Source organism: Moschus berezovskii, chromosome X, assembly GCF_049115385.1.
Source record: "Moschus berezovskii isolate FMDL1 chromosome X, NW_MosBer_1.0, whole genome shotgun sequence".
NCBI classification, from domain to species: Eukaryota; Metazoa; Chordata; class Mammalia; order Artiodactyla; family Moschidae; genus Moschus; species Moschus berezovskii.
This window is the reverse complement of record NC_142488.1, coordinates 98,937,750-98,965,286: the sequence shown is the minus strand read 5'-3', so window position 1 is coordinate 98,965,286 and position 27,537 is coordinate 98,937,750. Positions and strand designations below refer to the sequence as shown.

At 35.7% G+C, this 27,537-nt stretch overlaps 1 protein-coding gene and 1 non-coding gene across 2 annotated transcripts in view; both read right to left on the bottom strand.

Moving 5' to 3' along the window:
• COL4A5 (collagen type IV alpha 5 chain) overlaps positions 1–27,537 on the bottom strand; it is a 273,861-nt gene that overhangs the window by 94,206 nt on the left and 152,118 nt on the right. The window contains exons 7-19 of the mRNA XM_055438264.2: positions 25,542–25,595; positions 25,196–25,222; positions 23,185–23,265; positions 21,025–21,087; positions 19,344–19,379; positions 19,117–19,158; positions 18,864–18,956; positions 17,458–17,511; positions 17,305–17,361; positions 16,984–17,028; positions 15,304–15,357; positions 13,476–13,517; positions 11,350–11,482 (exon numbers count right to left, since the gene is read on the bottom strand). Coding sequence (XP_055294239.1) covers positions 11,350–11,482; positions 13,476–13,517; positions 15,304–15,357; positions 16,984–17,028; positions 17,305–17,361; positions 17,458–17,511; positions 18,864–18,956; positions 19,117–19,158; positions 19,344–19,379; positions 21,025–21,087; positions 23,185–23,265; positions 25,196–25,222; positions 25,542–25,595 — 781 coding nt within the window. The remainder of the gene's footprint in view (positions 1–11,349; positions 11,483–13,475; positions 13,518–15,303; positions 15,358–16,983; positions 17,029–17,304; positions 17,362–17,457; positions 17,512–18,863; positions 18,957–19,116; positions 19,159–19,343; positions 19,380–21,024; positions 21,088–23,184; positions 23,266–25,195; positions 25,223–25,541; positions 25,596–27,537) is intronic.
• Positions 18,032–18,133, bottom strand: LOC129535305 (U6 spliceosomal RNA). The gene has a single exon (XR_008681580.1). It is a non-coding gene; the product is annotated as a U6 spliceosomal RNA (small nuclear RNA).

Sequence of the window (27,537 nt, the reverse complement as noted above, 5' to 3'; positions counted from 1 at the left end):
CTTGCTGGCTTAAAGCAAATTATTTAAATTTGCAACTCATATTTGGCTACCTTGCAAACATTAAGTTCTGATAATTCATCATTTGATTCTTTTAGGTTCTCTGAGTAGATAATCACATGGCTTGTGAATAACCAAAATGTGGGGTTTTTTTGTTTCCCATTCATATACCTCTGTTTTTCCTTCCAGACTGAGTGCACTGGCTGGGATCTTTAGTATAAGAACAAATAGCATTGGTGACCTTGGTGACCATTGGTGAACATCGGTGACCATCTTTATCTTATTCTTGACTTGAATGGGAATACTCCTGATGTTTCACCACAAAGTATATTTTCTGCACAGTCTTGTATTTCCTGTATGAAGTAGACTGCTTCATCAAATCGAGATAGTTCCCTTCCAATCTTAGTTTAAGAATATTTTTCCTTTTAAATATAAATATTAAATTTATTAAATAGGTATTTAAGGTATTAAATTTGGACTGTTTTCTTTTTATCTATTGGCCTATTTCTTTTTAATATGTCAATGTAGTCAATTAATGTTGAACCATCCTTGTAATCTTAGGGTAAATATTATTCAGTCACAAATACATTATTTAATATACTTCTGAATTGATAATATTTAAAATTGTTACTCCTACATTCATAAATAACATTGAACTATAGTTACTTCCAGTGTATCTCCTTGGTGGTTTGGTATCAACTGTTAAATTGAATTTCCTTTTTAAAAAAATGTTCTGAAACAGTTTTTAAACTATGAGAATTGTCTGCTCAAGAACTTGGTAAAATTCATTTATAAAACTCTATATCTTTTTCTGCTCTGATTGCTGTAGCCAAAACTTCCAGAACTATGTTGAATAGTAGTGGTGAGAGTGGGCACCCTTGTCTTGTTCCTGACTTTAGGGGAAATGCTTTCAGTTTTTCACCATTGAGGATAATGTTTGCTGCGGGTTTGTCATATATAGCTTTTATTATGATGAGATATGTCCCTTCTATTCCCACTTTCTGGGGGGTTTTTATCATAAATGGATGTTGAATTTTGTCGAAGGCTTTTTCTGCATCTATTGAGCCATTTAAAAGAATGCATTTGAACCAGTTCTAATGAGGTGGATGAAACTAGAGCCTATTATACAGAGTGAAGTAAGCCAGAAAGAAAAACACCAATACAATATACTAACGCATATGTATGGAATTTAGAAAGATGCAAATGATAACCATGTATTCGAGACAGCAAAAGAGACACAGATGTATAAAACAGTCTTTGGGACTCTGTGGGAGAGGGTGAGGGTGGGATGGTTTGGGAGAATGGCATTGAAACATGTATATTATCATATGTGAAATGAATCACCAGTTCAGGGTCGATGCATGTTACAGGATGCTCGGGGCTGGTATGCGGGGATGACCCAGAGGGAGGATAAGGGGAGGAGGGAGGTGGGAGGGGGGTTCGGGAGGGGGAACTCATGTACACCCGGGGCGGATTCATGTCAATGTATGGCAAAACCAACCAATAAAGTGTTGTAAAATAATTGGCCTCCAAAAAAAATAAAAAAAGAAAAAACAAAACAAAAACCAAAAACCTCTATAAACCCATCCACAAAACCAATACTTTATCAGGGAGACCTTTAACTTTCCAAAATCTTCGATGGCAATTGATCTACTTAGGTGTCCTACTTTCTCAGGAAAATTTTTATTAAATTATGTTTTCTGTTTCATGAAGAATGTATATTTCATCTAGAATTTCAAAAATATTGACAATTTTATAGTTTTCTTATAATTCAAGAATTTTAATTGTATTTTATGGTATCTTTTTTTTCTTTATAGATTTTGAGTCTTTTCCTGCCCTTATCTTGATCTTACTTTATTTTTACCTTTATCAAGTTCTCTATTTTGTTTATGCTTCTATTTTAAAATTTTTATTGGCATATAGTTGACTTATAATGTTGTGTTAGTTTCTGGTATACAGCAAAGTAAATCAGTTATACATAAACATATATCCACTCTTTTTAGATTCTTTTTCCATATGAGTAGAGCTCCTTTTGCTATACAGTAGGTTCTTACTAGTTATCTATTTTTATATGTGTGTGTGTGTGTGTGTGTGTGTGTGCGCGCATGCACGTGCTACATCTCTCAGTTGTGACCAACTCTTTGAGATGCCATGGACTGTAGCCTGTCAGGCTCCTCTGTCCATATATAGTAGTGTGCATATGTCAATCCCAATCTTCCAATCCCACCCCCCCATATCCCTAAGTTTGCTTTCTATATCTGTACTTCTATTTCTATTTTGTAGATAAGTTCATTTGTACCTTTTTTTTTTTTCGATTCCACATATAGCAGTATCACATGATATCTTTCTCTGACTTCACTTAGTATGACAATATCTAGGTCAATCCATGTTGCTTCAAATGGCATGTGCTTGTTTTATTTCTTACTATTTTTACCACTTAGCTCATTTAAGTTTAGGATCTCTAATTCTGTGATAAATTAAGTGTAAGATTTTTGACTATATTTAATGAATTTTGATATGAAATTGTTTAGCACTTAATAGTTCATCATCTCCATTTCCGGAGAAGGCAATGGCACCCCACTTCAGTACCTGGAAAATCCCATTGATGGAGGAGCCTGGTAGGCTGCAGTCCATGCGGTCGCTAAGAGTCAGATATGACTGAGCGACTTCACTTTCACTTTTCACTTTCATTCATTGGAGAAGGAAATGGCAACCCACTCCAGTGTTCTTGCCTGGAGAATCCCAGGGACGGGGGAGCCTAGTGGGCATCCGTCTATGGGGTCGCACAGAGTCGGACACGACTGAAGTGACTTAGCAGCAGCAGCAGCAGCATCTCCATTTCTGTATCTTCTTTATCTACAGAACTATTTACAAATGTGCACTTTCATATAAAAATATTTGGTGGATTTTGTTGTTAATTTCTAACTTCATTTTACTGTGGTCACAGAGTATGGCTTGCATATACTTTTTTTAAAATTTATTTTTTATTGAAGGATAATTGCTTTACAGAATTTTGCTGTTTTCTGTCAAATCTCAACATGAATCAGCCATAGGTATACATATAACCCCTCTCTTTTGAAACTCCCTCCCATCTCCCTCCCAATTGCACCCCTCTAGGTTGATACAGAGCCCCTGTTTGAGTTTCCTGAGCTATACAGCAAGTTCCCGATGGTTATTAATTTTACGTATGGTAATGTAAGTTCCCTTGTTACTCTTTCCATACATCTCACCCTCTCCTTTCCTCTCCCCATGTCCATATGTCTATTCTCTATGTCTGTTTCTCCATTGTTGCCCTGTAAATAAATTCTTCAGTACCATTCTTCTAGATTCCATATATGTGTGTTAGACTATGGGATTCGTCTTTCTCTTTCTGACTCACTTCACTCTGTGTAATAGGTTCTAGGTTCATCCACCTCATTAGAACTGACTCAAATGTGTTCCTTTTTATGGCTGAGTAATACATCATGAGGAACGCTGGGCTGGAAGAAGCACAAGCTGGAATCAAGATTGCCGGGAGAAATATCAATAACATCAGATATGCAGATGACACCACCCTGATGGCAGAAAGTGAAGAGGAACTCAAAAGCCTCTTGATGAAAGTCAAAGAGGAGAGTGAAAAGGTTGGCTTGAAGCTCAACATTCAGAAAACGAAGATCATGGCATCTGGTCCCATCACTTCATGGGAAATAGATGGGGAAACAGTGGAAACAGTGTCAGACTTTATTTTTGGGGGCTCCAAAATCACTGCAGATGCTGATTGCAGCCAGGAAATTAAAAGACGCTTACTCCTTGGAAGGAAAGTTATGACCAACCTTGATAGTATATTAAAAAGCAGAGACATTACTTTGCCAATCAAGGTCCGTCTAGTCAAGGCTATGGTTTTTCCCGTGGTCATGTATGGATGTGAGAGTTGGACTGTGAAGAAAGCTGATCGCCGAAGAATTGATGCTTTTGAACTGTGGTGTTGGAGAAGACTCTTGAGAGTCCCTTGGACTGCAAGGAGATCCAACCAGTCCATTCTAAAGGAGATCAATCCTGGGTGTTCATTGGAAGGACTGATGCTAAAGCTGAAACTGCAATACTTTGGCCACCTCATGCGACGAGTTGACTCACTGGAAAAGACTCTGATGCTGGGAAAGGTTGGGGGCCGGAGGAGAAGGGGACGACAGAGAATGAGATGGCTGGATGGCATCACCAACTCTGTGGATATGAGTTTGAGTGAACTCCGGGAGTTGGTGATGGACAGGGAGGCCTGGCGTGCTGTGATTCATGGGGTCGCAGAGAGCCGGACACGACTGAGCGACTGAACTGAACTGAATATTCCATTGTGTATATATACCATACTTCTTTACCCATTCACCTGTCAATGAACATCTAGGTTGCCTCCATGTTCTAGCTATTGTAAATAGTGCTGCAATGAGCAATGGGATACATGTGTCTCTTTCAATTTGGGTTTCCTCAGGATATATGCCCAGGAGTGGAATTGCTGGGCCATATGGTGGTTTTATTTCTAATTTTTTTAAGGAATCTCCATATCATCTTCCATAATGGCTGTATCAATTTACATTCCCACCAAGAGTGCCAGAAGGTTCCCTTTTCTCCACACCCTCTCCAGCATTTATTGTTTGCAGACTTTTTGATAAGGGGTCATTCTGACCATTCTGACCTCATTTAGTTTTGATTTGCATTTCTCTAACAATGAGTGATGTTGAGCATCTTTTCATGTGTTTGTTAGCCATTTGTATGTAGTCTTTGTAGAAATGTCTGTTTAGGTCTTTCCCCCACTTTTAGATTGGGTTGTTTGTTTTTCTGGCATTGAGTTGTATGAGCTGCTTGTATATTTTGGAAATGAATCCTTTGTCAGTTGTTTCATTTGGTATTATTTTCTCCCATTCTGAGGGTTGTCTTTTCACCTTGCTTATAGTTTCCTTTGCTGTGCAAAAGCTTTTAAGTTTAAACAGGTCCCACTTGTTTACTTTTGTTTTTATTTTCATTACTCTAGCAGATGGGACATAGAGGATCTTGCTTTGATTTATGTCATCGAGTATCCTGCCTATGTTTTCCTCTAAGAGTTTTATTGTTTCTGGTCTTATATTTAGGTCTTTAATCCAGTTGAGTTTATCTTTGTGTATGGTATTAGGAAGTGTTCTAATTTCATTTTTTTACATGTAGATATCCAGTTTTCCCAGCACCACTTATTGAAGAAGCTGTCTTTGCCCCATTGTATATTCTTGCCTCCTTTGTCAAAAATAAGGTACCCATAGGTGCATGGGTTTATTTCTGGGTTTCCTACCTTGTTCCATTGGTTTATATTTCTGTTTTTGTGCCAGTACCATACTGTCTTGATGACTGTAGCTTTGTGCACGTGCTATGTTGTGTACTAAGTCGCTTTAGTCTTGTCCGACTCTTTGTGACCTCATGAACTGTAGCCCACCAGGCTCCTCTGTCCATGGGATTCTCCAGGCAAGAATACTGCAGTGGGCTGCCATTTCCTCCTCCAGCGGAGGAAATACTACCAAAAAGAAAGCTGGTTTAGAAATTCTAATAGTATGAAATAGAATTAAATGCAAAAATGCATTATAATCAGATATTTCATATGGATAAATAGACAAATTATACCACAATGATATAAAAGTCATGAAACTTACTCATCTAAAAATATCACCTGAAGTTAGGAAGCTTGATTCCTCCAGCTCCATTCTTCTTTCTCAAGACTGCTTTGACTATTTGGGGTTTTTGTGTTTCCATATGAATTGTGAAATTTTTTGTTCTAGTTCTGTGAAAAACGCCATTGGTAATTTGATAGGGATCGCATTTGGTACTATAGTCATTTCACATTATTGATTGTTCCTACCCAGGAACATGGAATATCCCTCCATCTGTTTATGTCATCTTTGATTTCTTTCATTAGTGTCTTATAATTTTCTGTGTACAGTTCTTCTGTCTCCTTAGGTAATTTTATTCCTAGATATTTAATTCTTTTTGTTGCAATGGTGAATGGGACTGATTCCTTAATTGCTCTTTGTGATTTTTCATTGTTAGTATATAGAAATGAAAGTGATTTCTGTGTATTGATTTTGTATTCTGCAACTTTGCTAAACTCACTGATTAGCTCTAGCAATTTTCTGATACTATCTTTAGGGTTTTCTATGTACAGTATCCTGCATATACTTTTAAAAGATTTTTTCTGGTCTAATAGAGTCAATTTCTTAACTACACAATTTCAAAGCTACACAACACAGATGCTTCATGTATGTTTGAAATGAATGTACATTCTCTGCTGCACAAAATTTTTCTCTCTCCCTCAAAAATACAGCTTGATTGTGTTACTCAAATCATTTATATCCATATTTATATTTTACTTCCTTGATATACTGGGGAATTTTCAATTTATCCCTTGTAGTTTATCAGTTTTCACTTTACATATTCAAAGCTATAATTTTAGATGAGTAAGTTTCATGAATTTTATATCATTGTGGTATAATTTGTCTATTTATCCATATGAAATATCTGTTTGTGATGCATTTTTGCATTTAATTCTATTTCATACTATATTAGAATTGCTAAACCAGCTTTCTTTTTGGTGGCATTTGCTTAACATTTTCTCATTGCTTAATTTTCATATTTTCTACATTCTTTTACTTTAGATATGTCTACTGTGCACAGACATATTCTTCAGAATTTTCCACAGTTTATTCTGATCCACGCAGTCAAAGGCTTTGTCTCTTTTCACGGTCTGTATTTCAAAATTTATTTTATCTGATGTGTATATTGTTACTCCTGCTTTCTTTTGGTCTCCATTTGCATGAAATGTCTTTTTGAGTCCTTCACTTTCAGTCTGTATGTGTCCCTTGGCCTGAGGTGGGTCTCTTGTAGATGGCATGTATACAGTTCTTGTTTTTGTGTCCAGTCAGCCAGTTTTTGTCTTTTGGTTGGGGCAGTCAACCCATTTACATTTAAGGTAATTATTGATAAGTAAGATCCCATTGCGATTTACTTTGTTGTTTTAGGTTCGAGTTTATAAACCTTTTCCGTGTTTCCTGTCTACAGAAGATCCTTTAACATTTGTTGAAAAGCTGATTTGGTGGTACTGAATTCCCTCAGCTTTTGCTTGTCTGTAAAACTTTTGATTTCTCCTTCATATCTGAATGAGATCTCTTGGTTGTAGGTTTTTCTCTTTCTTCACTTTAAGTATGTATTGCCATTCCCTTCTGGGCCCGAAGAGTTTCTATTGAAAGATCAGCTGTTATCATTATGGGGATCCCCTTGTGTGTTATTTGTTGCTTTTCCCCTGATGCTTTTAATATTTTCTTTTGTATTTGACCTTCGTTAGTTTGATTAATATGTGTCATGTGGTGTTTTGCTTGGGTTTGTCCTGTTTGGGAGTCTCTGGGTTTCTTGGACTTGGGTGGCTATTTCCTTGCCCATTTTAGGGAAGTTTTCAACTATTATCTCCTCAAGTATTTTCTCATGCCCCTTCTCTTTGTCTTCTTCTCCTGGGCCCCTATGATTTGAATGTTGGGGCATTTAACATTGTCCCGGAGGTCTCTGAGATTGTTCTCATTTCTTTTAATTACTTTTCTCTTTTCCTCTCTACTTCATTTATTTCCACCATTCTATCTTCCATGTCACTTATCCTCTCTTTTGCCTCAGTTATTCTACTGTGGGCTCCCTACAGAGTGCTTTTGATGTCAGTTATTGCATTATTTATTATTGACTAACTCCTCTTTACTTCCTCTAGGTCCTTTTTAAACATTTCTTGCATCTTATCACTCCTTGTATCTAGTCTATTTCTCTGTAACTCATGGAACTGGATATAGAAAAGGCAGAGGAAACAGTGATCCAATTGACAACATCCATTGCATTATAGAAAAAGTAAGAGATTTCCTGAAAAGAATCTACTTCTGCTTTATTGACTATGCCAAAGCCTTTGACTGTGTGGATAAAAACAAACTGTGGAAAATTCTTAAATAGATTTGAATACCCAACCACCTTACCTGCCTCCTGAGAAATCTGTATGGAGGTCAAGGAGCAACTGTTAGAATCAGACATGGAACCACAGACTGGTTTTAAATTGCGAAAGGAAAATGTCAAGGCTGTATAGTTACCCTGCTTATTTAGCTTCTACACAGACTACATCATGAGAAATGTTGGGCTGGAAAAGCACAAGCTGGAATCAAGATTGCTGGGGGAAACATCAGTAACTTTAGATACCCACGTGGCACCACCTTTATGGCAGAAAGTGAAGCGGTACTATGGAGCTTCTTGATGAAAGTGAAAGAAGCAAGTGAAAAAGCTGGCTTAAAACTCAACATTCAGAAAACCAAGATCATGACATACGGTCCCATCACTTCATAGCGAATAGATGGGGAAACAATGGAAACAGTGAGAGACTTTATTTTCTTGGACTCCGAAATCACTGCAGGTGGTGACTGCAGTCAAGAAATTAAAAGACACTTGCTCTTTGGAAGAAGAGCTATGACCAACCTAGACAACATATTAAGAAGCAGAGACATTACTTTTCCCACAAATGTCCGTTTAGTCAAAGCTATGGTTTTTCCAGTAGTCATGTATAGATGTGAGAGTTGGCTTATAAAGCTGCACTATGAAGAATTGATGCTTTTTAACTGTGGTGTTGGAGAAGACTCTTGAGAGTCTCTTGGACTACAAGGAGATCCAACCAGTCCATCCTAAAGGAAATCAGTCCTGAATATTCATTGGAAGGACTGATGCTGAAGCTCAAGCTCCAATACTTAGGCCACCTGATGTGGAGAACTGACTCTTTGGAAAAGACCCTGATGCTGATAAAGATTGAAGTCAGGAGGAGAAGTGGACGACAGGGGTGAGATGGCTGTATGACATCACTGACACAATGGACATGAATTTGAGCAAGCCCCTGGATTTGGTGACGAACATGGAACTGTGGTTCTGGAGAAGACTCTTGAGAGTCCCTTGGACTGCAAGGAGATCCAATCAGTCCATTCTAGAGGAGATTAATCCTGGGTGTTCATTGGAAGGACTGATGCTAAAGCTGAAACTCCAGTACTTTGGCCACCTCATGCGACGAGTTGACTCACTGGAAAAGAGTCTGATGCTGGGAGGGATTGGGGGCGGAAGGAGAAGGGGATGACAGAGAATGAGATGGCTGGATGGCATCACCGACTCGATGGACATGAGTTTTAGTGAACTCCGGGATTTGGTGATGGACAGGGAGGCCTGGTGTGCTGTGATTCATGGGGTCGCAAAGAGTCGGACACGACTGAGCGACTGAACTGAACTGAACTGTGCACAGAATATAGATTTTATTACAATTTTATTTTAGCTTTGGTTTATTAATCAGTGTTTAGTCCTTTCACATTTATTGAAGTTACTGATTTGTTTTTAACTTCTTCTTGTCAGTTATATTTTTCTATTTATCCAGGTTTATCTGTGTCTATTTTGTCCCAAACTTAACTTGTATTACACAGGTCAAAATTTTGGTCATCTTTCTTCAACAAGTAAGTAATATATATTATTTTAATTCTTTTCTAGTGGTTACTATTAAAATGTTTAACCTATGAACTAAAATCTGTATTTTTTGAGCATCTTATATAGTTAATAGTATTTATATTCTCTCCCTGTAACAAGACAATAAACCACATAATTCACTTCTCCATTCTCTCTGTACCTCTACATTCTGTTAGTAGTATGTACAATTATACTTCCATATTGTTACTTAAAATATTTATGTTATTTTTATGATCAATACTTATTTAGACCTAAAATACTTTATTAATATCTTTCTTAACCATTGTTTCTTCTATGTTATCCACCCCTACTCCCAACTTCATCCTGAATTCATTTCCTTCTTCTTGGAATAAAAGCTCCAGTAACTATTTCTGAGATCTGGAGGTCTTCATCTTCACCCTAGGATGACAGTTTGATGTAATACAGGATCTCAAATTCATAGTTATTTTTCCTTATTACTCTGAAAATGTGCCCCATTATCTTCATCTGACTCTCGCTGCTTTGTAAGTGATCTGCTTTGGGTCTCAGACAGTTTTTAAGAACTTCTTTTTATCCTTAAATTCTAAAATGTCCTTACAATGTGTTTAGGTATGTATTCTGTATTAATTTTGTATTATTATTATTATTACTTTTGCTTTGTAATTCATAAGCCTTTTTACAGGGAAATATGCTTTTTTTAAGCTAGAAGTTTTAACCATTAATTTTTCAAATATTGCTTCTTGTCCTATTCTCTTTTTGAACTCCTTCATGTTGGATTTTGGGACATCTAGGTTTATCCTTTGTGTGTGTTACATTTTATTTCATACTATCTAACACTTTAAATTTTTTGCTATATCCCTGGAGAATTCCTTATCTGAATTTGCCAGACACAGTATGTCTTTAGTCCACTATCTTGAAGATAGAAATCCAAAGGGTATACTTCAAGAAAAATGGGACCCATAACTTAGTCTCTTTCTTTTTGGCAGAAACACTGAGCATCACTCATCTCATTATGTTGACATTTCATTAGGCAAATATTTTTGATGGAAAAGTAACCATAATTTATTAAATAACTATGCGTGACAGATACTGTACCAGACTTTTTTTCAAAGTTTACATGAGAGGTATACTATTACCTCATTTCACAGAACATCCAAATAAACATGCTAAACAAGGGCACTGCTCAATTAGCGGCCAAATTAAAAGTTCTCTACTGTACTGTGTATCTTCAATAAGGAAGTGATATAAAATTAGTACTGAGCTCCAAACTGCACAGCAAAATCACCATGGGGATTTCTAGGTAAATGTTTCTGGAATTCTATGTGGATAGTGCTGTTTACTACATAAAAATACAGTAAATCTTACATAACTAGGCATCATTAGCACAATGTTTCCTACCATAACAGTATGAAAGGCATAATGATTAATACTTGGGTCACAGTAATGTTTGGTGTAATTTATTAATAACAAAAGATAGAAGTGGTATTTTTATGGTTCAGTTCAGTTCAGTCGCTCAGTCGTGTCCGACTCTTTGCAATCCCATGAATCACAGCACGCCAGGCTTCCCTGTCCATCACCAACTCCCGGAGTTCACTCAAACTCATGTCCATAGAGTCCGTGATGCCATCCAGCCATCTCATTTTTATGGTAAGATGACACTATTCAAGTAATTCTGATTTTTTTTTAAACTATACATGAGGAACTTGGAAAGGTTATAGTAAGAGCTGAGGAGTTCCTGTCAATTAAAAAATACTTATGTCTTCTAGTGCCATGCTCACCCTGGAACTAGTATGATAATACTGTATACATGGATTAGTAAAGATACTATAAACACAAGGGTATTAAGTACAGTACAGTCTCATTTACCTGGAGGTCCAGGAAGGCCTGGTGGACCTTGTATTCCAGGAAATCCTCGATCTCCTTTATCTCCAGGCAAGCCAGGTAACCCAATGTTTCCTTTTTCTCCTACAGTTACACCAATCCCAGGCCTAGGTATTACCTTTATTATGAAAGAAAAAATAAAGGAATTCAAAGAAGAAGAGACTTGTTTTTCTGAAAATAACCTGGTAGGTCCATATGATTACAATGCATCATTTTCACAAAGTGCTCAGATGCAAAATCATCAAGACTACCTTACATAGATTGTCAGCAGCATGCTTCAACAGATTAGAAAATGTTCAATGTCATATCAATATTACCATCCACTTGAGCCCCAGGCTTACAGAGTTAGAATTATGTTTGATGTCTCTTATCATTCACATTCAATTCATTCCAATCACCTAAGCCTGATAATTCTTTGTTAAAAAAGTCTCTCCAATTTATCCCCTTCTTTCCTGTGACAGCTTCTATCCTTACCTTACACTTGCAATTACAGAAACAACTCTGAGTTTTTCCCTTTAAATCCAAATCTACTACTAGGATACAGTTCCTCAAAAAGCAATTTTTCTGTGTTATGTTTCCTGTTAGAGCACTCATAATTGTTCATTACTTCTTACTATATATTATGTCACTTTATAGCCTGGACTCTAAACATACTTCTCACTCCCAATACCTCTCTCATCTGTTTCATGTCCTGTTAGTTCCAGCAATGACTTTTTAGGAGAGCGAAGTCTGATTGTAACCACTTCATGCATCTTGCACATTCCTGCTTTTTCCTCTGAATATGCCATTCTAAATATCTATAATGCCTTCCCATAATCTTTCTCTTTGTCAACTCATATTTTTTTCTTCTTCTTAAAAAGAAAAAGAAAAGTCATTCTTCCAGGAGGGCTTTATTAATTAAAATCAATCAGCTAATAATTCCCTTTCTATCTTCTTAGAACCTCATGCCTAAAGAATTTTATATTAAATAATCTAATATAAAGAGGTTAACTTCATAGAGTTATAAAGGTAAAGTAAGCTTTAGACTTAAGCAACTATCTGTCTGAGATAGAAATTATCACCTACTGGCAATATTCATCCTGGCTCTTTTGGATATAAGAAATATTCAGACAAATGGACATTTGTGGGACCTAGAATTGGGATAGTAGTTCAAAGGGGAAGTGAGCTATTGAACAGGACACACTCTCAAAATTTCCATTTCTTCTGATGCTCATCAAAATTTTATCATCTCAATTTTTAGAAAAATTATTTGTTAGAAAAGTAAAATTCTGATTATAAAATGAATGCAAATAAAAACTGTCTTAAGATCTTAATATAATACATCCTGATCATTGGATTTGGTAAACTACCAAGTATCAATATCTGAGACTCACTATGGACAAAAATAATTAAATAAGCATTATTCAAATGTCTTATCATATAGAGTTTATGGCACTTCCCCTTTGCAACTTTAGTGAAGTCTAAAGCCAGGAGTTTGGCAAATTTAAATAAAAGGAAAACCAATATGTCAACTGCAACAGATATTTTATTCTTAATAAGAATGAAAACATATGTGACTAGAATTTCATGGTAAATACAAATATGACAGAAAAGTTGTAAACTCCTCAAGTATTCTTTTATAGAGCAGTTTCCTATGTTTGTTATGAAGAGCCCCTTAAAGCACACACTCCAGAAAGGAAGAGATGTGAATCAGACAATTACAAATTGAGAAAATCTATTAAGACCAAATTCATCCTCCTTCTGAGCCCTGCAGGGGAAAGGACCAATCCCTAGTTTCCCAGCATTTTCTTTTTTTGAACCTTTGTAAGCAACACTTGCACCACCTGCTGGTTACTTTTGAAATGATTTGGCAATCATTATGCAAAAAAGCCTAATGCCGTAATTTTGGAGCCTTATTTTGGAGAAATAATACACAAGCAGACCAATACAAAGACTTTGAGGTCAACCTCACTGAAGTTTTAGATGTAAAGATTTTTAAGACAGGAGAAGTTGATAAAGACTTGGAATTTTGTGTTCTATGAGAAAAAGGTACAGAGTATATAATTAAGACACAAAATTTAAAATGCACTAATAAATTTAATAAATAAAAACTGAAAGGAAAAGAAACTTACAAGTCCAGGAGGCCCAGGTGGGCCAGTGTCACCTTTTTGACCCTGTTCAATACAATTATACAATAGATTAGTAAAAATCACATGAAAACATCAATTTCCTCAAAAACATAACTGATAATTTTCATAAAGACCCAGACATCCATAATAAAAAATCTCAAAGAGAAATACAAAATGAGATAATAAAACACTACTTAGCTAAGCCTAGGAAAACCTGTGCTGTTATATCAGATTTACAAGCTATATGATGCTGACCAAATCAATTCTTTGCCTTATATATAGACCAGACTTCTAAAGTATTTCTAGCTGTAACATAGAGAAGACACTGAATTAAAAAATTGGTATTGCTAGAATCAGCTAAAATCTTTACCCTTTTCTTACATTTAGCCATGTCTTTTTCAAAACACTTGTTAGGGGCATAAATTTAGTGTCATTTCCATTAGTTACAGATATTTTAAAGCTGATGGAGTTAACTATCACCAGGAATAGCTAATAAATCATAATTGGTTTGTGACTTTGCTCTTTCTGCTGCTGCTGCTGCTGAGTCACTTCAGTCGTGTCCGACTCTGTGTGACCCCTTAGACGGAAGCCCACCAGGCTCCCCGTCCCTGGGATTCTCCAGGCAAGAACACTGGAGTGGGTTGCCATTTCCTTCTCCAATGTGTGAAAGTGAAAAGTGAAAGTGAAGTCGCTCAGTCGTGTCCGACCCTTAGCGATCCCAAGGACTGCAGCCTACCAGGCTCCTCCATCCATGGGATTTTCTAGGCAAGAGTACTGGAGTGGCTTGCCATTGCCTTCTCCGGACTTTGCTCTTAGAACCTACTGAAAGACAAACTTAGACAAAATTGTTACCCTTAACCAGTAGCCACAACAGGTGAAGATCACAGTATTCAACTATTACTCCGCTGGCCAAGACCCAAGAATAGGTGTACCTCTCACACCTCTACTCTCAGTCTAGACTTATTCATAGAAACCTTTCATCTATCTATAAGCTTCTTTTAGTTTAAGGAGATACTCTGCCCTATAACTTCACATACAACTAGAAAAACAACACTTTACTCTTTGAGTATTTATTATCTTCCTTTATTCTAGTTGTGCCTCTTAAGCCAGTCTAGAACTTGGATCTAGTTTAGAGATAAAAATCATCATTAAAACATGTGCCCTCTGGGTACATTCAAGTTTCTAACACGTTCCTGTCCCTGCAAAACAAAGCTTTTCATAGAAAGCAATTAAAGACCAGAGAGATTGGAAAAATGGATGTTTTGTGATCTGCTATAAATATGGGAATGGTGGGCTTCATACATTTTTTTCGAAGTCACTTTTAAAATAGGGAACTAAACAAATGACTTCAGTCAGGCTACATGGCCAAATAAAAAAACAACAGCCAACAACAACAACAAGGAATTAGCCATGGGCTTCCAGAAAATAATTGCCTAGAGAATGGAAATGTTTAGTGGCAACATTCTAAATTCACAGCTATAAGCCCTTTTTAGTATGAGGGCCTCACTTAAACAGTGCTGAATCCTCTTTCTGGAGAACAAAAGTTTTGCCGATATATGCTCAAAGTAACGGCATCAGCTTTTAACAAAGGAAATGCTAAAGCTAAACAATTCTCCATGTGTTTCCATCACATGGACTGTAATTTAGGATAGTGAATGAAAATTTAGGGAACTGGTATAAGAGAAAAGGGAATAACATCAAAAGATGGATAAGGAAGGTGTAGTTTGAATACAAAAGCTAGTTACTTAGAATTTTTTCATTTATAACTGGGATGAAAAGAATTGTGCTAACCAGAATAAAAGCAATTCCCTCGATGTTTTAAAATTCTTACCTTTTCTCCATCTCTTCCTGGTTCACCAGGGTAACCAGGATCACCAGGCAAACCCTTTAAAAACATAGAAGACAGTGACATCAGCAAAAATGGTGGAAAAAGAACCTCCAAAATTCCTCTTCTCCATAAAAGCACCAAGGACATTGACAAAAAAATGGTCGATCTTTTTAGAACTCTAGAAATTAAGCAAGGGTTTGCAGCAATCCAGGAAACGTATTTTTTGGGGGAAAAAAAGACTGAATCTTGGTAAGAACGAAGTGGTTTGTGGCTCTATTCCCATCACCCTTCCTCAGTTTCACAGCAGCCTTGAAAACCAACAGCTCACAATCAAGGTAAAGACCAGCAGCATAGCAGCAACCGGAAGGGAAAAGAACCAGGCTGAAGCTTCTTCCAAGCCCCATCCCCACAGAATTGTCATTTCTGGTGGTTCCCAGAAAGATCCCATTACTTGACCTAATTTTACTTCTCCCAGTGAAAACAGAGAAAAGCCTTTTCCCTAGGGATATCTGTCAAAAACAGAGGCAATTGTTGAACATCATGATTGCATAAATCATTGTTTCAAAAGAAGACAGGAACTGAGGTCCTGAATTGGAACCCTCCCTCTGGAGAAGGGAAAGGCTACCCACTCCAGTATTCTGGCCCGGAGAATTCCATAGACAGTATAGTCCATGGGGTTGCTAAGAGTTGGACACAACTGAGTGACTTTCATTTTCACTTATGCCATTTTATATGTTTAAGCCATTGGTGAAGCTACAGTTTGTAAGTTGAGGACTGGCTGTTTAGCAAAATTATTTAGAAATAAATTTATCTGATTCTATTGAATATTACAACTTCCAGTCTTATTAAGGATGCTCCCTTTCCTGCAGAGTAGTCTCCAAATTTCATCAAATTTTCTATCTGTCCTTGAAAATATCTTTTAACATCCATGGTGGATACTCCTGATATAAGGCTGACTGAAATAATGTTCCTGGACTTCCATATTTTTACTTGCCTCTTTGTTGGTAGTAATTAGAATTATATGTTGAAACTTAAACTGAAAAAAGAAAACTTATGTTCACACAAAACAGAGTATGTGAAGGTTTTTAGCAGTTTATTCATGATGGTAAAAACCAGAAACAACCAAAATACCCTTCAATGAGTAAATGTATAATCCTTGGTACTCCATATAGTCATAAACTGGTCAGCAATTAAAAGTGAATGAACTACTGATACACAATACAGTGTGTTATACTATGTGAAAGAATTCTGATTCAAAAAGCTGTATATGCTATGACTCCATTTTTATGACACTCTGGAGTAAGCAACATTACAGAGATGGAGAACAGATCAGTTCTTTCAATGGATACTGGGTGAGGGGAGGGGAGGGAATAACTATGAAAGATCATGAGAGAACTTTTGAGAGAGATGGAACTGTTTTTTATTATGGAGATTGTCACGCAACTTATGTGTTTGTCAAAACACAGAGAACTGTGCACCAAAATGGTTCATTTTACTGAATATAAATTATATCTCAATATATATGACTTAAAAATCTATCTTGAAAAACAGAGAAATTTCAAATTCATATTTAAAAGAGATGGAAAAGATAGTTTCAAACCCAAGCCTCTTTGCCATCCTGCTTCTTTACCAACATGTACAAATGTTGCCATTTGGAGGGGAGGGTAGATTTTAAATACTCACTGGAATCCCTGGTTGGCCATTCTCTCCATCTTTGCCTGGTTTACCCTATTTAGGATTCAAGGAAATGTAACAATATAAATTTGTTATTTGGAAATATAAAGTTAAAGGATATAATAAGCTTTCTTCCAGCCTGGGACTCTCTTCAGTAGACTTTCTGGACTTTAATGTTAAATAAATAAATATGTCATTCATGCCATTTTGAGGGAATGAAGGCAGGATTTAAGAGGAAAAAATAAAATTATACACATGCACAGTGCATGAGTACATGCGCAGACATGTTTAAAAATTTTTGCAAAGTTTATTAGAAGCCATAACACTTACTCTTTTGCCAGGCTCTCCTTGCTCACCCTTCTCACCTTTCACACCACCTGGAGGACCCTATACACAGAAAAGTAATTTTACATTGGTTCATGAAGTACCATGTGAGATTATCAATTTACATTAAATGATGCTAAAGAATTTTAGGTTACTTACTGGAGGACCACGTATCCCTGGGGGTCCAGGAGGCCCTCGGTCACCAGGAAGTCCCTATGCGGTGGTAGGGAAAAGGAAAGCAATATTAAAACTGTTAGTACTGTTAGGAACAATTTTAACTAGCTGAACTACAGACTCATGTACTATAACCAAAGATGTTTCAAAATCAAAGTTGAAATCTACTAGGCAAAAAATCTAGGGCCATCTTTGCTTATTTCAGTTAATTTTTAGTGTATGTACAAGCCAAGTTTTAAGGTAAAGAGCAAGAAAGCACTTCAAATTAAAGTATTAATGATTTTTTATTCTTATAAAATATTTTGTAATAATATAATTTGATCCCCTCATCTACTCTAGTGGTTGTATGCTAAGTCGCTTCAGTCATGTCCAACTCTTTGCGACCCCATGGACTGTAGCCTGCTAGGCTCCTCTGTCCTTGGGATTTTCCAGGTATGAACACTGGAGTGGGCTGCCAAGGGCATCTTCCCGACCTGGGGATCAAGCCAGGATCTCTTACACCTCCTATATTAGCAGTCAAGTTCTTTACCACTAGTGCCACCTGGGAAGCCTCCCCCAAAACAATATGGAACACATCACGAATTTGCATCACATCCTTGTGTAGGGGCCATGGTAATCTCTGTATCATTCCAATTTTAGTATATGTGCTGCCGAAGAGAAGAAATTTATCAGTAATACCATCTTTCTCCCTGAGTGTCAGTGAAATATAGAGAACATGGTCATCTAAAACAGTGACAGTCTATCTTACAATGACTTAATTTTGTACATAAAGGCATTATTCATAATAGCCAAAAATGGGAAAAGTCAAGTGTCCATCAACTGATGAATTAATAAACAAAATGGGGAATATACATGCAAAGGACTATTAGCTCAGCCATAAAAAGGAACAAAATACTAATACACACTACAACATAGATGAACTTGAAAAGATTATAATAAAAAAAAAGAAACCAGAGAATATCATATATTGTATGATTCCATTTATATAAAATGTCCAAAAATAGGCAAATCTTTGGAGCCAAGAATTAAATTAGTGGTTTCATTTAATTAAACTTTCAGGGCTTGAAAGGTTAGGGAAAAATATTAAGTGATAACTAATAGGTGCGGAGTTTTGTTCAGGGGGCTCATGAAAATGTTCTAAAATCAGATTGCAGTGATTGTTTGACTATCTTGTGAATATATTAAATAAATGTAATTGTACACTTTAAATGGGTGAATTTTACAGTATATAGAGTATATCTCAGTCAAAATATTTTAAAATTTTAATTATTTCTGATCCTTGTTATTTCAAAAAGACTATCACAAATAACCTTATTCCAGCTTGTACTGCATTTTAATGGAATACCACTTTCATAGCAAAATATTCATTGATTTCCTCCCTACATACTCACCTGATCTCCTTTCTGAAACTCTACATCAATTGGTCTTTTTTGTTCACTGATCTGCCCAGGTGGCCCAGGGGGACCCTGAAGACCTTGCTCACCCTGTTTGCAAGATAAAATAAGTAATATTTCATAGTTTAAACAGACAATAATATAATATAACATGCAAGTTAATTCAGTTGCCAGAAGCAAAAAGACAAGTTCTAGTGACTGTGAAAAACAAAAACTGAGGGTTGAATAATCAACTTTTTTCTCTACTCACCTTCTCACCCTTGGGTCCCTGGAAATTTAAGCCCATATTCCCCTGAAGAGAGAGATTTGAATTTAAAACCTCATTGACTATGGCAGAAACCAACGTAACATTATAAAGCAATTTTCCTCCAATTAAAAAATAAACAAAATAAATAAAAAACCTCATTGACAATAACAACAACAACAACAAAAACATCCATACCAAATAAAAGATGCTAAAAGAAGAAAGACAATTACCTTTGGTCCTGGAAGTCCTGGTGGGCCAGGAGGGCCCTAAGAGTGAAAGACACAGAAAAAGGAAATAAAAGTTATATTAATGAGTATATTAAAAATAAGTTGGTTTCATAGAAGTAAGGACTGAAAAAAGTCCTTTAAAATAATATTTCCTGAGTTTTTTTTTCTCATTGTTTTCTTGTCAGAGACACATATTTAAATTGATTTAAAGAAACTAGATAATAGTGGTGATTTCCCTTGACAGGCTACAAATGGGTGAGGGAAGAGATGCAAGGATGGGTATAGGCCATAGGGTAGCGCTCATGCCAAAAATCAATACAAAAACTAATCTCAACAAATATCAAACTTATCATATCAGAATTATGGGTTAAACTTAGGTACCATTAGACAATTAACTGTCCAGTTCTAAAAGGCATGTGTTTACATTTTTAGTGCAATTTGATTTTATATGATCTTTGTATATTTGAGAATGTTTTAAGGTTTGAAAAGTTACATTGGCATTTGTCTGTCCAGGGATATCACCTCCTGATGTCAACTGATCTATTTATTTACATATTATACCTTGGTAGCATTTCTAAGACTTTGCTTCATCCTTTGAATCAAGGTTTTGCAGGGACATTAAGAACAGAGTGAATGTGTTATGTGGTCACAAGAATTAAGGAAATTCAAGGTGTAACAATACACCTAGGATAGGCCAAGGTTGTAACAGAGTTCGGAAAAAGTGCCATGCTCCAGAATCTCATGTTTTGCAAGTTATTTACAACTAAAACAAACTAAATAAAGAGGTTTTTCTAATCCTCTCCTAAAGATTTCTAAAAAAGCAGAAATTACAATCTTTTTCTGGTAGATCTTCTAGTACTTATCAAATATTATTTCGTTATTTCTTTCATTCACAAATAGAGCACCAATGGTCACAAGCAAAAATGTATAATCTATAAAGGTATAATGAAAACTATCATTTAAATATACAGTAGGTGAGAGATAGAGTGGCACATGAGAAATTACTTTGAAGTACAATTTTCTTGCCCTTTTAACAGGGCAACAGTAAAGTTCTAAGTTTAAAATATGACTTAAATGAAATTTAAGTATTTCAGGGGTAAAAGTACTTAAATTTATTAGAGTAGAAATATAAGTGATGTTGCAGGTAGTAAAGTAAGAGAACTGGTTGCACATTCAGGGTCTTTATAAGTTTTTGCTTCTTTCCTGGGGAATAAAAATCCGTATCCTATTTCAGAGTGATTCACTACCCTCACCAATCCTACTGTTCTGTCATAGGTCCTTAAGAAATGAGAGCCGATATATTTTTTTGTGTGAATATCTATTTTTATTCCTTTTTAACAGAAAACTGCATCTTGAAGAAACATGTTTCATCAAGTGACTTAAGAATTACCTTAGAAGTCTTCATAAGATGGCCCCAGAAGTGACTTCAAATCTGACACATCAAGAGTTAACCACCAAGATACTTTATTTTAAATCTTTCTTTTTTTGACCTCATTCTTTCCATCTATAAAATGGAGCTATTATTTAGCATATATATTATTCACCATAACACTATAGAATCTCCTATATAAGAAGACTTAAGAAAACTATAGATCAAATTCATTATACTTTCAAGTAATACAAATAATATTATTTGTAAAATGAAAGAAAAGGAGGAGAAATGACATTACAGAAGCAAGCTCACCATTAAACCTGGTGGTCCTGGGGGACCAATTGGCCCTGGTATACCAGGGGGACCAGCTGGGCCCTGTTATAAAGAAAATAAAGAAAAGGATAAGAAAAAACTTGTATAAAGAACTAAATGGGTGAAATTTAAGTTTAGTTGCCAGAATTCTTTTCTACAATTCTATAATTCTGAAGTACTATAAGCAGAATTTTAAAATGTAGAAGAATAAAAGGATTGAATGACTATAACGAAATTCAGCTAAACAGAATGAATGCAGTTTTTAGAGAACTTATGTTTTACAGTGGTATACAACAAATATGGGACAAACGTATAGTAAGGAAGTTTTAAAATATGAAGCAATTATGATGGGCATTTAGTGGAGCTTTTATGCTAGAAATGGGAAGAGAAAGCCTACTAGTTTCAAGGTGGCTTCTCTAATTTTAAAATAAAAATACATAAAATTAAACACAAAGAGGGAAGTGAGAAAAACTGGGACAAAAGATAAAGGAATGATGTAATGGCTGTGGAGCAAAATTAGGCATCTTAATAAGTTGAAAATTTGACTGCCTTGAAATCTAGCAATTTTATATCTAGATATAAATTATGGATTATTTTATAATTTAAAAAATATCAAAACAATCCAAATATACAGCAACAGAAGATCAGAGAAACAAATTCTAGTATATCAAACAATGGACTGTAACATGGAAGTGAAACTGAATGAACTATGGTCATATACAATAATATGGGTGAATCTTAACATATCAAATAGAAAAGTTGCAGAAAACTACACATACATTTTATATTACTTTAAAAGCTAAATACTCTTGTTTAATGATATATGTGCATGTAATAAAATTATTTTTAAGAAGAAATGGAAAACCTAGGATTGTAGCTACATCTTGGGAGAATGCAGAAGGATGTGACTGCCAAGAAAGTTTGATTTAAAATTACAATGTTCTAGTTCTTAAATATTGCATTGGGTTCATAAGTGCTCATCTGGTCATTATGCTTTATAACCTACATATACTTAGCATGTATTCTGCTATATTTTGAAATATAATACAGTAAAATTTAGAAAAGATTGGTAATACTTAAGAACATATGGATGGGTGATATCAAGTACGTATTAAGGTGATTAACGAAAAAAGTCCCTGACATTGTATCTTAGTGATCAAATACTAGAAAGAACTGATTTTTATTTTTGGCAAAGGGAGCAATCCTCAAGAAATATAAACCTTAAAAAAATTAATTCCCTAATCTATAAATCCCCAAAAGTTGTTGTCATCTCTGTGTATGTTATGTGTAGGCTGACATGACAATTTTTCTAAATATTACATTTGATGTTCTGATTGCCGAAGAATTGATGCTTTTGAACTGTGGTGCTGGAGAAGGCTCTTGGGAGTCCCTTGGACTGCAAGGAGATCCAACCAGTTCATTCTAAAGGAGATCAATCCTGGGTGTTCATTGGAAGGACTGATGCTAAAGCTGAAACTGCAATACTTTGGCCACCTCATGCGACGAGTTGACTCACTGGAAAAGACTCTGATGCTGGGAGGGATTGGGCGGTGGAAGGAGACAGGGACGACAGAGAATGAGATGGCTGGATGGCATCACTGACTCGATGGACATGAGTTTGAGTGAACTCCGGGAGTTGGTGATGGACAGGGAGGCCTGGCGTGCTGTGATTTATGAGGTCGCAAAGAGTCGGACACGACTGAGCAACTGAACTGAACTGATACATATATTTTATTCTTTCAGCTTTCAAAATATGTTCATATGTTATGCATAAATGATGTTATAAATGAATACTTCAAATACCTTGAATGGGAAACCTGCATTTTTTAATCAGACCATTTACTCCTACTACCCTATTGATCTCCACAGCACAGAAATAAGACTATATAGAAGGCTGTTTCTGCTGCAAGACTCTGAAACAAAAATTTCCATGGAAACTGGATTTTAAAGGTAAAAGAACAAGCCACACTTCTTAAAAAGCTCCCTGGTCAAGACTGCTTTTATTTTCACATACAACATACCTGCGATGTCTATCAAACCTCAGATGCTAACTTCTATAATGAACATAGAGACTACTAAAGGCTGAGGATTAAAAAAAAAAGTGATGCTGTGATCTGATTTAATCAAATAGGGCAAAGAAGAAAGTCAGCAGATGCTTACTTGAATTCCAGGAGGACCTGGATATCCTGGATTACCCTTTGGTCCTGGCAGTGATGATATAATTATACTACCTGGTTCTCCCTGAAAGAAACCATAAGTGGCGATTGTAAGTAATAGTTATGATACAGGAAAACTGGCCAGAATACAAAAAAAATGAACTAAGCATTCAATTTGTCACATAAATGTCCTCAAAGATTTAGGCGACCTCAGTAGTTAAATGAATGCATTTACTGTTCAAAGGAAAATGAGGAAGTGGGTAGAGTACATGGAAGTACAGTCAATTTGTTAAGAACCTGTCATACCTTTGGTTAATCATTCATGAAAAACATTAAATATTAATATTTGCCAAGAACTGTGTTAGGTTTTGGATGCTTTGTAGCAAAGAAGATAAAACAAGACAACTGTTCTCACTGTGCTAATAATATACTGGAGAAATTGATACCATAACATGTACATAAATAAGATAATAAAATTTTCTGTTTAGGACTATAAAGGAAAACTACATGGTGCATGATAAAGAAATGGTGGAGAGCAATCACAGAAATGATAATTGTGTGATGTCCTAGAGGGGCTAACTAATGTTATAATGGAGATCATATTACAATATATAAACTTATCAAATTAACATGTACACCTTAAATTTACACAATGTTATATGTCAAATATATTTCAATTAAAAAAAAGAAATAGTGGAGAAAATTTGTTTGGGCAGTAAAGAAGGGCAATCTATGAAGGCAACATTCAGGCTGAGGTCTAAAGGATTGTGAGTCAGCCAGGTGAAGATGGGGAAGAGCATTAGGCAATGTAAGCAGCATGAACAAAGGACCCAAAAAGGAAGAATCTGGCACATTTAAATAACTTAATGCAGACTGGTGTGATCAGGGAGCTCAAGGAAAAGCGGCTTAGGGATATGGTTAGAAATGTGGGGCAAGGACCAGAATATGCAGATCTTACAGGCCATAGAAAAAAATGTGGACTTTATCTTAGATGCAGTGGGAAACCCTTGAAGGTTTATAAGGAGAGATTTAAATTACTGATTTATATTTTTAAAAGATCATTCTTGGTTGCTTTGTATAGAATAAATCATGCTGGGAGGTGAGGGGTACAAAAAAGAAACTAGTTAAGAGGCTACTACACTAATCCAGATGAGGCATTATGGTTAGTGTGCTGGCAGTGGAAACGAAGAAAAATAGATGAATTTTAATATATATACTTATAGGCAAAATTAACAGTATTTAGAGATAGTATACAATGAGGAGATATGTGAAGGAGTAGAAAATGCAAATACTTACTCTCAGGTTTTGGTACATGTAAAAGTGTACATGTTATATAGTGATACAAATTTTAGAGATGAGGAAAATAGAAGGAGGAAAAGGTTTATTTGGGGGTCTGGGTTAACTCTGAGGACATTAATTTGAATGTCTGGAAGATAAGTCAGGGGGATGTCAGGGAAGCAGTTTAATGCATGCATATAACTCAGAAGAAAATTCTGTTTTAGAGACAGAAATGTAGGTGTTCCATAACTAGACAGCAATCAATACCATGAGCATTAATGATATTGGTAGGCACAGAAGGGAAGAAGGGATCAGGACTGTGTCTTGATGCCTGCTAGATAGAATAACATGGCTTGCATAGAAGACTGCAGAATGACTGGAGATGTAGGAGAAAGATTAGGAAAAGGGAAAAAATATTCCCAGAATATTCCCTTGCAGAAGCCAGAGGAGCAGAATATTTCCAGAGGGAGCAGGTGGTCAACAGAATCAAAACATAACGAGGAAGGTATCAAAAAGAACTGTGAGGCTGATATATACATTTGCAAGCATACCAGCCCATAAAAGGTACTTAAAGCCACAAGAACAAAGGAGAGTACTTAAGGAGAGCTCATAAATGTGCACCTGTGCAACTTCTAGAAGCATTCATTTTAAGACAGAAGTCAGGGACATTATCTGACTGAAGATGCAGGCTTTCCAAATACTTTAAAATGCTTACCTTTCCAACATGAGATGCTTACCTTCATACCTGGGATCCCAGGAGGTCCCTATGATTAAAAAGAAAAGGAATTACATGAATGAGAGGGGAAGGAGCAAGCAAAATTGAATAGATTGCTATAAGATCATTCTGAGGAAAAGGTATCTTAAGATAGTTAGAGATGACATTTACATTAAATATGCACTACAGAATCTTTGCTTTTACCCAGCAGAAAGCACTATGCACTAACTTCTTTTTTTTTTTAATCCTTTTACTTTATTACTTTGAAAAGTACTATTTTATTCCATAAAAATGCACTGAGCTCACTTTGTACACTAATGCTTATGTTAATTTCTGTGTTCATTATAATGCCAAATTTTATAACTTACTGGAGGACCCTGTAAACCAGGAAAACCGGGACTGCCTGGAAATCCACGTTCTCCCTAGAAGGAGTTAAAAATAAAAAGCATGGAGGAACACAAACAAAGCATCATTACACCAACAAACAATGACTTACTGAAAAAATTTCTGCAAAAGTCATTCTGAAACATGCCAGATTGTCAAATATTCATTAGCCTTCACTTTTCAATTACCTTGATACCAACTATCCATATCAATTCAACCTTCTAAGATACTTTTATCTCCACTCATGAATTCCAATCAGAAATAAAGGAAAAAAATCTTCTACTTTAGTCATTTTCTCCTGACAAATCCATTTTGAGAGACTCATACCACAGATTCCTGGCTATCATCACATTTAATAGTTAATGATCTGCCCCAATTTCCTGCCCATGTATTATATAGATTCATATTTTAACTGCCCCATTGCTTTTTTCTTTTATTGTAAACTATTTCAAATTATTTTTGTAAAAAGGAAAAGATGGTAAAAAAGAATGCCATTAATATCACCAAGAGTACAATCATAGCAATAGTTTTAACAATTGCAGGTCATTATGTTCTCTAGGCACCCAATTTTTCTCACTCCCTATTGTAAAGTACTAATACGGACATTTGGTTTAGAAAACAAAAGCTAAAATGGCTGTAGAAGAACCCCAATGCAACCTCCTTTCAAATACCCATGTGCTGTAGTACTTCTAGAAACATCCTTGTCAGAGGCTTAAAAGAGTAAAATGATACAGCTATGTGCCTTTGACTTATTGTCCAATATCCCTTTCTCCACCACTTTTTACACATGGAAAAAATAAGCCCAGACAGAAAGGAAGTGGCCTGTACATCGAGTTTAGAAAACAGAGTGCAAAAGAATCCATATATTTTGACTCCATCTTTAGGGTTCATTCAATTAGTTACATAGTTAGAAATATAAGAATCCATTTAATCTTCAGGTACACATAATGCTTTTTTTCAGGCCAGTATTCTGGAGTGGGTAGCCTTTCCCTTCTCTAGGGGATCTTCCCAACCTAGGGATCGAACCCAGGTTTTCCGCATTGCAGGCAGACTCTTTACCAGCTGAGCCACAAAAGAAACCCAGTTACATAGTTAGAAATATAAGATTCCATTTAATCTGCAGGTGCACATAATGTTTTTAAAAAATTTGTTGCTTACATAATTGGAGGGGACTCAAATGCAAACTAATCATAAGATCTGCTAAGGTGATGCTTTAACAAAAAAAGAAAAAAATCCCTTTAATCGCATAGTATACTATACTCATTGTAGATATATCTGGTCTTAATTAAAACTTTGGCTAGTAGTCTGTTTGTTGCTCAAGACATGCTAGCAAATACAATCAGATTACCAGAACAGGCACATGAATGTAGCCTGCTTTAACATGCAATATGCCATGCAAACTAACTCCATGTTAGTCCTATCACTGTAAGGTTGCCCCCCAAAAAAATGAAAAACACAAGTAAGCCTCACAAATCCAAAATCAGAATATTATTATTATTAGTGGCAAGGATGACACTGACTTGGAGAAATATTAGAGGTAACAATAACTTTATTGTCTACAAGTATACACTACAATGATTATCATAAAATGTGATGGCCTGCATAATACAAAATAGTTTGTTCAAGTTATTTTAAATATTATACCCTAATATAAACTATGACAAAAGTCATTAATTAGAAAGATCTACAGTATTTCAGAATAGTTTCACACAGTATTATGTGCAATATTGAAATTTCAAAAGGATACACAGAAAACAATATTTCCTTAATCTATAGGAAAAGGAGAAAAGTGAGGGAATAAGAAATGGAAACAAATACTTGTAAGCTTTTAAAAAGAGCAAATTTTCCTCTCTTTTTTCCTTGCTCTCACTTTATACTTAATCCAAATAGTTAGATTTAGTCTTGACTAAAGAAAAGAGGGCCAGGAAACAATGTTTGTAGCATATGACACAATTTTCTCACTTGTTAAATTCATTATTT